The following is a 15,816-nucleotide window of genomic DNA, read 5'->3' as shown; positions in this document are numbered from 1 at the left end:
AGATTCAGTTTCCTGTGGTGTTGTCTGGAGTAATTACACACATTAAAATATATTATTCCTGATGACACATGATCAACAGTACATATCTCCATGACATGCACAAGATTCAGTTTCCTGTGGTGTTGTCTGGAGTAATTACACACATTAAAATATATTATTCCTGATGACACATGATCAACAGTACATATCTCCATGACATGCACAAGATTTAGTTTCCTGTGGTGTTGTCCAGAGTAATTACACACATTAAAATATATTATTCCTGATGACACATGATCAACAGTACATATCTCCATGACATGCACAAGATTCAGTTTCCTGTGGTGTTGTCTGGAGTAAATTTGTTTTTTACTTCAGTTTACTTTTAATCAAATTAAACTTTTCTGCTACCATCTGACTTATTTTAGAACATTTAAATAATTATTCATCACTTGTTACCTTTACTAACTTTCAAACATTTCCCACACCACTGGTTTGTTTAGTTTGCAACAAAACAGTTGTTCCAATTGTAAACAAGTTTTATATAACTAACATGTAACCCCTGTAGCCATTCTTACCAGCTTCACAAAATTATCTTCCCTTAAAATGTGTAATTAACGTTTTACAATATTTACCTTCTACATACAACTTGTGATTGTGCAGATCCTTAACCCTTACCAATCTATGTACACTACATTTTTAGTTTTATCAAGTCATGTGTTCTAGCCTCCTACTTATCATGAACTTATTGTATTTATAGCTACATTTTTATTTACTAAACATATGCATAAAAACCAATTTATTTTGTGCACAACATCTAATCTTATGCACTACATATAATTCTGTTATTATTCATATACACATACATATGAAAAATAATTTATCTGCAATGTCCAATTATGTACCTATGATGATAACATATTCTATTTACAGTTAGAATTTCATTACTAAACATGTGCATAGAAAGTAAATTATTTGATGTTTTATTTATAGTTTTTATTATTAAAGATATTTTTAAAAAATTAACTTATTGTACCTACCTATAGTTACCTATTTACAGCTAGAGTTTTATAAGAATATGCACAACATAACAAACAAGCAACTGAATGAAGAAGGTTTTATATTACTGATATATTTTTAATATTATGACAATATCTGTCAGTTTAGAATAAAGATAATACTATAAATTGATATATTAAAACTCTGGGCAAATTATATTTAACTTCCTAACCTGGATTAAATCTTCTTTACTATCAAATTGAGTAAGTAACACATTTTCTCCATCAGACACTCTGGTCACTGAGACATGAAGCCGACCATTAGATCGAAGGTGAACATCGTCAGGAAACATGTTGACCAACCCATCATGAAGAATACCGTTAATGTCAAATCCTGGGTGAAAGGGTCCCAGGGCTCGAGCCCTGGCTTTCACAGCAATTTTCAATACATCTGTTGTACTTTCACCTACAATAAGTTATATTATAGAGCATTTAAAAAATAAAAAAACTCGTCAAAATACATCTTCAAACAATAATAATACAATTGACATAACAATAAGAAATAATATTTCATCTACCAACTACTTACAAAATTCTTTAATCACCAAAAATAATCTACATTACAAAATGCACACAAAACAAAGTTGATGTCAGTGTTGATTTTTCACGCTGGTTAACAAATAAAGTATATGAAGATTAATATTTTAATCAAAACTGAATGTTATGGCAACAGAAGAAGACATATCATTGGATTTATCACATTGTATTGAGTTGAATTAATTTTAATGGTCATCAGTAACTATGAAGGAGAAATGAAAGATTAACACCAGGTCTATAATTAAGATGCCCAGAAGCTATAAAATGTTAATAATTCATTATTACCTTTACACCTATAACCTGTTGAATTACTTATTAAGATTATAAAAACATAAATACAGATGTTATAAAAAGTAAAAATGCCAGCACTTTTCAATCTTAACTGTATACCATATGATGTTTTGGGACAACATCGGACCTACTGGTCCATCTCTAGATGTCTACAACTAATCATGACAACCAATGAGTGGAAACGTTGCCCTTACCTACAACTAATCATGAAAACTGCCATGTGAACATATCACATATATACTTGAACTGGACATACACTGTCTTAAAGAAAAACATTCAATAAATACCATAACTACATTTGGACAAGATTACTTTTCCTCAGAGTGTATTAACTTCACGTGGGATAATTCGTTTCTGCTATGTAAACTATGTCTTTATGTTATGTTTCTTTTGATTTGTAGCTTTACTCTTAATGGTATATTAAATGTTCAATCTAAGCTAATCTTTATTATTATGTATTACCTTGGGTGGAATTTAGGTGAGCTTCCTCTTTTACATATACTCATATTTTCATAAACAGATTATTTCTAATTTGTAATATTGAATTATTAATCAGAGTATGAGTTTCCAATGAAAACTGCATTGAAAACACAGTTCAAAATAACACACCTTTCTGAAATGTACCTTGATATTTACATTATTATAATTTACCATCTATACTTCATATTGATAGCATTTGGAGAAGCCCCTCCACAGTTTACCTCAACCCCCCCCCCCCCGACGAAAATGTCCTGGAGCCGCCACTGCAACAAGAAAAGTAAATATAAAAAGTGTTATTGCTCATTTCTAAATATGTGACGTATCACTTGATAGCTAGTTTGAGATGCTCACAAACGTTCACATATTGATAAAAGGTAAATGTTCACACTAAGCAACACGAACAGAATGTCAGGCAGATAAAAAATGAATTTATTCCTTCTTCAGAAATGGAAACTAAAGGTTTTTCGTTTATCTTATTCAAAATTGTAGTAACTGAGGTTTAAAATCAGATGTGAGAAAATACCAAGGTATAAACATATTTCACTTACTTTCAGTACAATTAGCGAATTTATTTATGCATAAATGTATTATTACTTCTACTTGTACATAGAATCTTTATTATCCAGTTGATACTCTCTTTTGGCAGTTTGCCAACTACAAAATCTGGCGTCATCTACAAACCAGGAAAATGAAAACCAGATAACCTTGAAGTTCAAGAGCCTTATATTTACAAGGAAAAGTGAAAGCTCCCAACTTTTCAAATAAACATCACTTCAGATCAAAACATGTAATTCAGTATTACATCCTCTGACCATTATATAATTATATGTTAACTATCTTTTATATGTTCTGCTTTATTATCAAACAGTAATTACTAGAAGTGACAAAACATCCCTTTACTTCCTGTTGTTGTCCTCTATTGTACATAGAATTTCGAATCTCAAATAAAATACACTACAAAATAGTGGTAATAATCTCGACTTTATTATGACAATTTCAGTGCTGGTCTGTACCATTTTGAAAACTCGGGGTATAGGCCTTACAAACAACACGAAAGACAAGATTATGCCTTTCTTAGTCTGTTACAGTACTTGTATAATGATAAAGTAGATATGTTGTTGTTTTTTATTTTATTTTTAAAGAGCTTATGACATTTACGTATCTTACAAACATCACGAAAGATATAACTGTGAGTCATTTAATATCGAAATCTGAAAAATTAACTTCCTGTTAGATCAAACTATAATACTGTATGCGATACGTGCAAAACATTACCACCGTAATTTTAATTATTACCTGTGACAAACAGCTACAGAAAGTAATAAACAACGTTAAATTTTCAGATACGAAACAACATAAACCTTCAGAAAATAGAAGCTTCAATAAAAAAAGAAACGGTTAAAAGAAAAACTTACAACACTAGTTAATATAGCAAAGACATTAAGCTGAAACACTATGTGATTAAGCTAATAGTACCCTGGTGAAACAGCGGAAGTTTACGAAATTACAACACTAAACTTCGGGGTTCACATGCTCACAGTAGTGACAGCAAATAATCCAACAAACAAATTAAACTAATGACGCAATGTCACATTTTACACGGAGCTGAAATATAGTTTAGATTGTCATATAACGCGAGATAAGGTTAATGGTAATGAATATACTGAAGAGGCTTACAACATCCCCAGGACTTCAAGTGCAGCCATGAAGGTTTATAAACGGTCATCATATATGATAAAACTTTAAAATCTACAATATCGTTCACTTTGTCACAGAATTGAATGAATATTGCATTTAAAATTCACAATGAGAAGTCTCGGTTATTAAGAATGAAACTGAATTTGTAATTTACAAAATATTGTAATGATGAACAAATTACATTGTATCTAATAAGCCAAGAGAAGTAAACACTGCAATACGCTAAGAATATTTTAGTTCAATGTATCAAGTATGTTGAAAACTAATGTTTAATTAACGATTTTAAGTTTTAGATTCGTGAAAGAGCTTGTTTTGCTAGATTAAACTATGCTATAGATAACTTTATTATAATATTAAAAATTCGGCTAAACAATATCACATTTATATATCTACAAATTCGGCTGAATCGTAAACGTTTTACTCTCATTTACATGTCTACAAGGACGAGTGACGTGCAAGGTTTTACTCTCATTTACATGTCTACAAGGACGAGTGACGTGCAAGGTTTTACTCTCATTTACATGTCTAAAGTACGAGTGACGTGCAAAGTTTTACTCTCATTTACATGTCTAAAGTACGAGTGACGTGCAAAGTTTTACTCTCATTTACATGTCTACAAGTACGAGTGACGTGCAAAGTTTTACTCTCATTTACATGTCTACAAGTACGAGTGACGTGTAAAGTTTTACTCTCATTTACATGTCTACAAGTACGAGTGACGTGCAAAGTTTTACTCTCATTTACATGTCTACGAGTACGAGAGACGTGCAAGGTTTTACTCTCATTTACATGTCTAAAGTACGAGTGACGTGCAAGGTTTTACTCTCATTTGCATATCTACAAGTACGAGTGGTATGTAAAGTTTTATTCGACTGATGCGTCAAAGTTTTACTCTCCTTTATATATCTACAAGTACGAGTGACGTGTTAAGTTTTACAAAAGTCTTTCTTACGTAAGTTTGTAAGGAAAGAAAATTCTAATAGCAATTATTTCCATTTGAGCTTTCCACATGCTGGTTAACTATACAGTCTGCAAGAATCCATCTAACGCGAAACAGTGGTAATTTGTACGAGTGATATTTTCATAGAAAGTTGCGTTTACCGATGTAGAGAAGAAATTTATCTGAACTATTAAAAGTTACGGTTCTTGACTTACACTCGGAGGATAGCGAGTTCGAATTCCCGTTCCACCCATCATGCTCGCTCTTTTAGCCATGGGGCAATATAATGTAATGGTAAATCCCACTGTTCATTGGTAAAAGAGTAGTCTAAGTAGTTGGTGATGACTAGATGCCTTCCATGCAGTCTTTCACTATTGAAGAAGGGACAGATAGCCCTCGTGTAGCTTTGCGCGAAATTCAAACCACACTATTATAAATATAACAACCTTGATGGAAGACAAGTTATATTTATGAAAAGGTTAGCGTAAAGACAGTCATACTCAAATGTCCATATTGTTACAGATTCAAAGCCATTAATGCTCTTTACTTTCAGTACGACGATTACCAGATCTCTCTCTGATAATATTACAATTGTGTATTTAGGAACATCACAACTGATCACGGTCGTTGTATTTTAAGCAATAGACCCATATTTGTTTTATGTAAGTTGGAAATCCAAAATAGTTTAGATATTACATTGTTTGATTTAACTTTTACAGTATACATGTTTATTTTTGTTAATAAAGAATTTCCTTACGTGTATTATCAGTTTTTTGATTATATCTAAATCTATCTGCCAAATTTCTAAATAGGATTACTTTTAACAAATGACCTGAATTACAAATGGTATAGAACTTTCAAAAAGGGCAGTTTCGTCTTTTTTATTTTAGATGAAAAATACAAACATGTACATCAACTTACAATCAGATACTATTCATAGAAGTAATAATTAGTTTTGTCAGTTGAGTTGGGTATTCATTTCCCAATTCAGACAACAATGACGACATTGTTATTTTACGTTACTTTCTATAAAACCTATTAACTGCCGAGACAAAGAATCAAAATTTCTCAGTTTTGTCTTCAAGATGGAAACGAGGTACAATTCATAGCTAACCTGCAAGTGGAGAATAAAAGTGTCTCAGGTGTTACACGTGTAGCAAGTGTGAATGGTCAAAATATTAGACTAAGAGGTCAGAAACATTTCAAAGGAGAGCGTGCTTTCAAACACACAAAGTGTTCAGGAGCAGTAAAGTTACTGATGTATCCGTGAACAGAATACAAACTTTTTATTATTGCATTATTACAAGATGAGTTGTTGGTTAAAATATAAGACAAACTGAATAAACACAATGTGAAAGTGGCCCACTTTTGGTATCTCATTCTTAGCCTTACAAATGTTTTCAAGGAATACGTTACTAACTACCATTATATATTTTCCGCCACTGAGCCACAAATTGCTTGTTAACTCTTTTATTAACAAATTTCCATTTACGTAAAAATTAACAGTGACGTACTAATTACTTGTTTAGCACGTTTCCATTTATGTAAAACTTAACAGTGACATACTAATTACTTGTTTAGCACGTTTCCATTTATGTAAAACTTAACAGTGACGTACTAATTACTTGTTTAGCACGTTTCTATTTAACGTAACAGTGACGTACTAATTACTTGTTTAGCACGTTTCTATTTAACGTAACAGTGACGTACTAATTACTTGTTTAGCACGTTTCCATTTAACGTAACAGTGACGTACTAATTACTTGTTTAGCACGTTTCCATTTAACGCAACAGTGACGTACTAATTACTTGTTTAGCACGTTTCCATTTAACGTAACAGAGTGATGTACTAATTACTTGTTTAGCACGTTTCTATTTAACTTAATAGTGATGTACTAATTACTTGTTTGGCACGTTTCTATTTAACGTAACAGTGACGTACTAATTACTTGTTTGGCACGTTTCTATTTAACGTAACAGTGACGTACTAATTACTTGTTTAGCACGTTTCCATTTAACTTAACAGAGTGACGTACTAATTACTTGTTTAGCACGTTTCCATTTAACGTAACAGAGTGACGTACTAATTACTTGTTTGGCACGTTTCTATTTAACGTAACAGTGACGTACTAATTACTTGTTTGGCACGTTTCTATTTAACGTAACAGTGACGTACTAATTACTTGTTTAGCACGTTTCTATTTAACGTAACAGTGATGTACTAATTACTTGTTTGGCACGTTTCTATTTAACGTAACAGTGACGTACTAATTACTTGTTTAGCACGTTTCCATTTAACTTAACAGTGACGTACTAATTACTTGTTTAGGCACGTTTCCATTTAACTTAACAGAGTGACGTACTAATTACTTGTTTGGCACGTTTCTATTTAACGTAACAGTGACGTACTAATTACTTGTTTAGCACGTTACTATTTAACGTAACAGTGATGTACTAATTACTTGTTTAGCACGTTTCTATTTAACGTAACAGTGATGTACTAATTACTTGTTTAGCACGTTTCTATTTAACGTAACAGTGATGTACTAATTACTTGTTTAGCACGTTTCCATTTAACTTAACAGTGACGTACTAATTACTTGTTTAGCACGTTTCTATTTAACTTAACAGAGTGACGTACTAATTACTTGTTTAGCACGTTACTATTTAACTTAACAGTGACGTACTAATTACTTGTTTAGCACGTTTCTATTTAACGTAACAGTGATGTACTAATTACTTGTTTAGCACGTTTCCATTTAACTTAACAGTGATGTACTAATTACTTGTTTAGCACGTTTCCATTTAACTTAACAGTGATGTACTAATTACTTGTTTAGCACGTTTCCATTTAACTTAACAGTGATGTACTAATTACTTGTTTAGCACGTTTCCATTTAACTTAACAGTGATGTACTAATTACTTGTTTAGCACGTTTCCATTTAACTTAACAGTGATGTACTAATTACTTGTTTAGCACGTTTCCATTTAACTTAACAGTGATGTACTAATTACTTGTTTAGCACGTTTCCATTTAACTTAACAGTGATGTACTAATTACTTGTTTAGCACGTTTCCATTTAACTTAACAGTGATGTACTAATTACTTGTTTAGCACGTTTCCATTTAACTTAACAGAGTGACGTACTAATTACTTGTTTAGCACGTTTCTATTTAACGTAACAGTGATGTACTAATTACTTGTTTAGCACATCTTCATTTAGTTTTAGAACTCTCCAGTAATGTGTTTGGTGGACAAATAAATGAAAGGCAGAATTCTTACATTTGCATTTCGAGAGTACCATGTATAATTTTATAATTATTTTATCTAATACTGTATAAAAGTTAATACTGCCACTGACCCTTTTATAGAAATAGCTAATAGTTGTGTATCTTGTGTTAGGTAATAAATGTACGACTGGAGATTCTAATTTAATTAGTTCTGTATTTCTGTTCTTATATGGAACTATAAAGTAAATCTTATATTAACATGTACAGCTGCTGTTACTGTTGTTTGAGCATTAAGAGATAACAAATAATAGCTTGCCTACATTGGTCAAACTTGAACAAAGATAAGTTTATTAGCTGATAACTCTGCCAAGGTAACATACAAGTCTTCAAGTCCTTTGTGTGTTAAGTTTCCTAATACACCAATGTGTACTTTACCTAATTTATTCGTAATCGTCAATCTTGTTTAGTCACAATATTATAAATAATAGGTGGTGAAAATACAGACCTTAAAACCATCGAGAAAGTGTCTGTCCAGAATAAACAGACAGATAAACACTGGCCTTTAGAAACATATTATTCTGGGAAACTGAAGGACAACCTGGACATCTCTTCCTCTTGACATACTCTTTTTCAGTCATAGATTTAAACAATACTAAAATTTTTACTGCATTTCTAAAATAAAGTATTCAATGACAAAGTAACCATCTCCAAGTAAAGTCAATCACAACTTGTTGAATCACAATTAAGGTCATCCATGACCAAAGCTTCTAGAAATTTATCAAATCATCGATACATCAGAATAAAGTTTTAAAATTTCAGTAGGATATTTCTGCGGTAGTGTTAGACCACTATAAACCACAACAATCACTACTGAAAGGCATACATTTGGACAGGTCTTGTGACCTCACCTAAAAAGCTGAAGAAAGCTGTCAGTTTAAAAGTAATTTTGATGGTTCATATCATTATTTATTAAAACAAGTATTAGCACAAATAGCCAGAGATATACAGTAACTACTTAAACAGGTATTTATGGTAGTTTCTTTAAGGTTCATAATTGCACTACTAGATTGTATTTCTATTATAGCCACCTGGTGGTACAGCAGTAAGTGTAGGTTACAATACTAGAATCTGGAATTCAATTCCTTACATTGAACACAGCAGATATATCAATGTAGCTCTGGTCTAAAATAAACAGCTTTCTATTACACCATTTTAATTTAATATGTACCTTGGTTTGTTATCATATAATTCTTCATTCTGTAAGTCTCAAAACCTTAAGTAAAAGTTAAATAAATAAATAAAAGACTGAATCCAACTCACAGGCTACTGAAATAGTAAAATTTGACCACAACATATAAAGCAACAATAACTCCAGTGTGGGCTACAGTTTCACTTTTACTGGTAACAGAACATGAACCACAGACTAGTATGATAACTACTGGATTATGGTTTTAAGATTTGGGACTCACACAAGAAAATGATTTATTTATTCTAACAATAATTATTCAAATACTTTGAATATTTATCCATGCAAAATGAGGTCACACTTTACAACTAAATTTACCAGTGATGTGAAATGATGTACCCAACTGTAAATTAACCTGCATTTAAAAGTTTGTTTTCTATAAATTAAATCAACAGGCATCACATACACCTTTAATCCTGTGTATATTCATGGAAAATTATAACAAACTCAAAAATCAAATTACAACTGATTCCCAGCCTTGAGTAGTGTTAACTCCCAACCAGCAGCCTATGTTATAGCTGGCATGGTATAACAACATATAGTGTTACAAAACACCTATTCTTCCATTTAGGAAAACAAGACAACTGAGAAGTTCACAACTGACAAACAGCAAGGGTTTTTTTAAATACATGAAGGGTAAACAAAATATTAGAATGGGGTAGAACCCTGGAGGGATGATAAAAGGAAGCTTATATCTGATGATTAAAAGATGGCCAGGTTATTAAATTGGTTGTTTTTTACCAATGAAGGTTTAAACAGTATACCAAATCTTAAACAGTAGATAAATGTAAATAATGTTGATGGCAGCATTAATCCTGAGCTTGTTACAAAAAAAACTGGGAAGTTTAAAAAACCATAAGGCTCCTAGACCAGATAGTATCTTCCCAATTTAGAAGGGTAAACATTAGATATGCAAGCCACTTGCTAGTTTTCTGTCAGTCCTTGAATAGTGGGCAGGTATCAGATGATTGAGAGTTAGCTAATGTAATTCCTTCTTTTAAGAGAGGTGATAAAAATTTCTGTAGTAATTATAGACCAATTAGTCTTACATCAGTTGTGTGAAAACTTTTGGAAAGTCTGTTAAAAGATGCTTTGTAAAGTCATCTGTCAAAGTTTAAAATTTTATTGGATAGTCAACATAATTTTACTAAGTGAAAATATTGCCTTACAAATCTTTTGAGATCTTTTGAAAATATTGCAACTTATATAGATTGGTATATCTTGGTTCTCAGTAAGAAGTTGAAAAGGTGCTACAAAAAAGGCTTCTAAATAAAAATTGTCTATAGATGCAGGGGATAGGTTAGAAAATTGAATAGGTGTTTAGTTAGTCTATTTAGATAAATCCAAGTTAGTCTATTTAGATAAATTCAACACAGTACTAGAATTTAAAAATTAAGAGACTGTTTAACATTATCTGTGAAGTTATAAGGTAGGCCTGTCATTAGTTGGTAAAAATACGTAAATGAAGAAATAAAAGGTTTGCTTTACTATTATTATTAAGTGAACTAGACTATTTTATACCAAAACATCATAAACTACGACAACAAAGTCATCACATTTTTGTTTCCCCTTGACCTGCTTTACATTCGAGAAGTTTCTATCATCACATATACATTAAATTTTTTTCTTTTTCCTTCAGTGAATGTGAAGATTAAACAATATTTGAAACATGTGCAACTAGAAATACTTAAAGTAGAAACCTGGTAAATGTGATGTGTTTAAAAAAAAATGGGAGCTTTCAATACTCTATAAACAAGACCAATGTGATATATAAAGATGGTGTACAGTTCACATATAACAAGACTGTTCTAAACACTAGACCAATGTGATATATAAAGATGGTGTACAGTCCACATATAACAAGACTGTTCTAAACACTAGACAAATGTGATATATAAAGATGGTGTAACGTCCACATATAACAAGACTGTTCTAAACACTAGACCAATGTGATATATAAAGATGGTGTAACGTCCACATATAACAAGACTGTTCTAAACACTAGACCAATGTGATATATAAAGATGGTGTAACGTCCACATATAACAAGACTGTTCTAAACACTAGACCAATGTGATATATAAAGATGGTGTAACGTCCACATATAACAAGACTGTTCTAAACACTAGACCAATGTGATATATAAAGATGGTGTACAGTTCACATATAACAAGACTGTTCTAAACACTAGACCAATGTGATATATAAAGATGGTGTAACGTTCACATATAACAAGACTGTTCTAAACACTAGACCAATGTGATATATAAAGATGGTGTACAGTCCACATATAACAAGACTGTTCTAAACACCAGACCAATGTGATATATAAAGATGGTGTACAGTCCACATATAACAAGACTGTTCTAAACACTAGACCAATGTGATATATAAAGATGGTGTAACGTCCACATATAACAAGACTGTTCTAAACACTAGACCAATGTGATATATAAAGATGGTGTAACGTCCACATATAACAAGACTGTTCTAAACACTAGACCAATGTGATATATAAAGATGGTGTAACGTCCACATATAACAAGACTGTTCTAAACACTAGACCAATGTGATATATAAAGATGGTGTAACGTCCACATATCCACATATAACAAGACTGTTCTAAACACTAGACCAATGTGATATATAAAGATGGTGTAACGTCCACATATAACAAGACTGTTCTAAACACTAGACCAATGTGAAAAATAAAGATGGTGTACAGTTCACATATAACAAGACTGTTCTAAACACTAGACCAATGTGATATATAAAGATGGTGTAACGTTCACATATAACAAGACTGTTCTAAACACTAGACCAATGTGATATATAAAGATGGTGTACAGTCCACATATAATAAGACTGTTCTAAACACCAGACCAATGTGATATATAAAGATGGTGTACAGTCCACATATAACAAGACTGTTCTAAACACCAGACCAATGTGATATATAAAGATGGTGTAACGTTCACATATAACAAGACTGTTCTAAACACTAGACCAATGTGATATATAAAGATGGTGTAACGTTCACATATAACAAGACTGTTCTAAACACTAGACCAATGTGATATATAAAGATGGTGTACAGTTCACATATAACAACTGTTCTAAACACTAGACCAATGTGATATATAAAGATGGTGTAACGTCCACATATAACAAGACTGTTCTAAACACCAGACCAATGTGATATATAAAGATGGTGTACAGTTCACATATAACAAGACTGTTCTAAACACCAGACCAATGTGATATATAAAGATGGTGTAACATCCACATATAACAAGACTGTTCTAAACACTAGACCAATGTGTTATATAAAGATGGTGTACAGTTCACATATAACAACTGTTCTAAATACTAGGCTAATGTGTTATATAAAGAATCTGATATATTACTAGTTTTATATATCAAAAGTTCCCACTCATTGTGACTCAGTTTCTACATAAAGTATAATGAACAATTAAAAAGAAATGTGTTGATATTGTATCATACCCAAAGGAACATTGCATATTAAACAGCAGGCTGCCAAGGCTCCTGCCGATGCTCCAGCAATCTTGTCAACCAAAATTTGTGGGGCATATTCTTTAAAGCAGCTAGCAACACCAACATGGTATAAACCTAAGAATCCACAGCCAGCAAATGACAGGTTCATAACTGGAAAGGTCTTTTAACAAAGTTAAGTGTTTAACCTGGAAAAAGAAAAGTTATAACAAAGAAAACTATTTTGATTAATGCATCTCAAGATGGCTGGTATAGGTATTAAAATTAAGGTTATCTTCAAATTAACATTAACAAAAAAATGTTGTACCATTCATCTCAAGAAATGATAAAATGTGTAATAATAGTACACAAAGTAACATTAAAGTTACAAATGTTAATTGAACTAAATTTTTTATGTACAGATATCTTTCTAATTCCATATAATAACAGACAAACTACTGGAACTGTCAGATAAAGAATCATAATTCTGAATATAAGATAAAAAGGTCACAGAACACAACCCTTTGATAATTATGCAAGTCAAAAGTTCATTTGCTATTTATCATTACACAACTAGTACTATTGAAGTCAATGATTCACTGTTATAAACACAAGTTAAAGCAATACATAGGACTCACTGTTACAAAAATTGGAATAAAAATAACCATGAAACTAAATGTGATATATCCTAAAGATTAGCATGTTCACAAAAAACTACATATAGGTTCAGTTGTACACACACACACACACACCAACAAACTGGACTTGCTCTATTTATAATTACAGACTTTTAGTGTTATAGTTAATATTATTTGATATCTTATAATAAAAATATAAGAATAATTAAGGTAGTCCAAGGACATCCCACCCCTCAAGGTCATCCACACAGCAAAACCAAGCAAGGTTATATACAGATGTATAAAAAGCATTAGGAAATCCAGATTTAGTTATTTACTTAACAAATGATGGCATAAAAAGAAATATTTATAAATATTTTCACTACCAAATACACATCTCCAACCCAACGAAGTTGGCTATTTACGATAGACAGTAAATGAGAGAATGCAATAAATCGTCAACCTAACTGGCTTCATCCGTGTACTTACTTGACGATATAAAACTTCTGAATACAAAGTTTGTATCCGCTTAACTTTCACTATATTACAATTTACAGTCGTTGTTATAATTGAAAGTGACTTGTTACTCGTCTATTTAATCAACGAACTCTGGTGTTATATAAATGTATGACACTACTAACTTCCAAAGGGGTATATTTAAATTATCCGTACATTACTATTATTCATGCTTGTAATATTATTAGTATACCGCCAAAGGTCGTCGATATATACTGTAGTGTACTGCCCACAATGTCGAATTACTTTAAAGATCAGGCAAATTATAATTAAGTAGTTCATGGGAGTACTCTTTGTAACGTTTGGTTCAATCTGTACGTCTCACACACGTTGAATTTGGCAGATACACACCACGACAATCATTGATACATAATTTGTTTGTTAAACGTTACGAGAAACTAAATATAAACATGGTACTTAGTACTGCTGTCACAGTGTTAGTCTTACGTACAATTTCTGATTCGAGTGCTAAATCAGTCACATACTACAAAACTATTTTCTTATAAACATGACCAAACGATGCTTTTAATTTTTGTCACGTAAATAAATATTTAGCTTCAACTTTTCAAAAAAGGTTAATTCACTTTATTCAATAACTTATAACGTAAAGATGTAACGAAGCCACTACACTAAATTAATATCACTACAACCAGTAGTGCTATGCAACACAATGCACTCTGAATGCTGCAAATTGCAGTTACTAGTATTACTGACATATCTGTCACTATAAATTTTCTTCATTGCAAATATATATTTATTTGAGTACATGAACAACGAACACAACGAATAGAATCATTGAACTTTACTCCTACCTTACCTCCACTCCCTCACTTACAAGTTTCACTAAACTCCTATCCGCTGGTAAATATAGGTTTAAAGCGTAAGCATGTGTTAATGAAACGTCACTCTGTTCGCTCATTGGCGGTAAGAGATGGTACCATTCATTTCTGGCCAATAGTATATAAACTGCAGATACTGGAGTAGACTTGTAACAAAAGTGACGCACTCACACATATATAAATGACTTTGTGTGTACAACTTTTAAATTATTATATATATTTATTAAAGATCGTTTTCACAAGAAGTGAGAAATAAAATAAATCTTTAACAAACATATTAAAAAGTCATTAAAAGTTGATTTCCTGTATAATATAGAATAATAAAATCGGCGGGATCTCATAATATTATTCACATATCTAAATTACGTTATCATTATTATACCACGGAGTAAAACAGATTCTAAAACCATAGATTTTAAATTATTCAGGGCGATGTCATGACGAAAAAAATTGGAACGTTACATATAACAGTTTACGTTCACTTGCTCTTGTTTCTGCTGTAGAAAAGAAAAATTTTATAATTTACTGTCAAATATAATACCTATATCTTATTCTGTTTTATTATTACTTAACTGGCAAAACTTATTCACTTGCACTTACATTAAGTTCCAGAAACCGATTCCAGGTGTTTCTGTCTAAGGACTAAAAAAGATGGAGGGGGGATTTATTTAGTCACATTATTTCGGACTGATGAGCAGTTTGTCAGGTAATAGAAGGTTATAAAAAAACAAAGTATAAGGACTAATTAAATGAAACTAAACAAATTTGACTTGAAGAAATGCAAAAACAGGCACTTTATTTCATTGTTAGCTATGTTCTCAGTGATTTAATTTAAATTTTACTTGGAGGGAGTGTTGCATTGTTCTACTATTTGGCTGGTTGTTTTAAGTT

The 15,816-nt window shown here is 31.5% G+C and overlaps 1 protein-coding gene across 5 annotated transcripts in view; it reads right to left on the bottom strand.

Annotated features, from left to right (window-relative positions):
• Positions 1-15,052, bottom strand: part of LOC143256342 (1-acylglycerol-3-phosphate O-acyltransferase Pnpla3-like) — a 47,316-nt gene extending 32,264 nt beyond the window's left edge. For 3 of the 5 annotated variants that reach the window (XM_076513437.1, XM_076513440.1, XM_076513441.1), the window contains exons 1-3: positions 14,904-15,052; positions 12,966-13,162; positions 1,211-1,443 (exon numbers count right to left, since the gene is read on the bottom strand). In XM_076513437.1, the coding sequence (XP_076369552.1) occupies positions 1,211-1,443; positions 12,966-13,125 (393 nt within the window). In that variant the 5' untranslated portion in view covers positions 13,126-13,162; positions 14,904-15,052. Of the gene's footprint in view, positions 1-1,210; positions 1,444-2,893; positions 2,986-12,965; positions 13,163-14,898 lie in introns of those variants that run through there. The other 2 variants (XM_076513439.1, XM_076513442.1) reach the window with 2 other exon arrangements.
• Between the last annotated feature and the right edge of the window lie 764 nt (positions 15,053-15,816).

Source organism: Tachypleus tridentatus, chromosome 7 (assembly GCF_004210375.1).
Source record: "Tachypleus tridentatus isolate NWPU-2018 chromosome 7, ASM421037v1, whole genome shotgun sequence".
Classification (NCBI taxonomy): domain Eukaryota; kingdom Metazoa; phylum Arthropoda; class Merostomata; order Xiphosura; family Limulidae; genus Tachypleus; species Tachypleus tridentatus.
The sequence above is the reverse complement of the archived record's forward strand: the minus strand, read 5'-3'. Positions and strand labels throughout refer to the sequence as shown.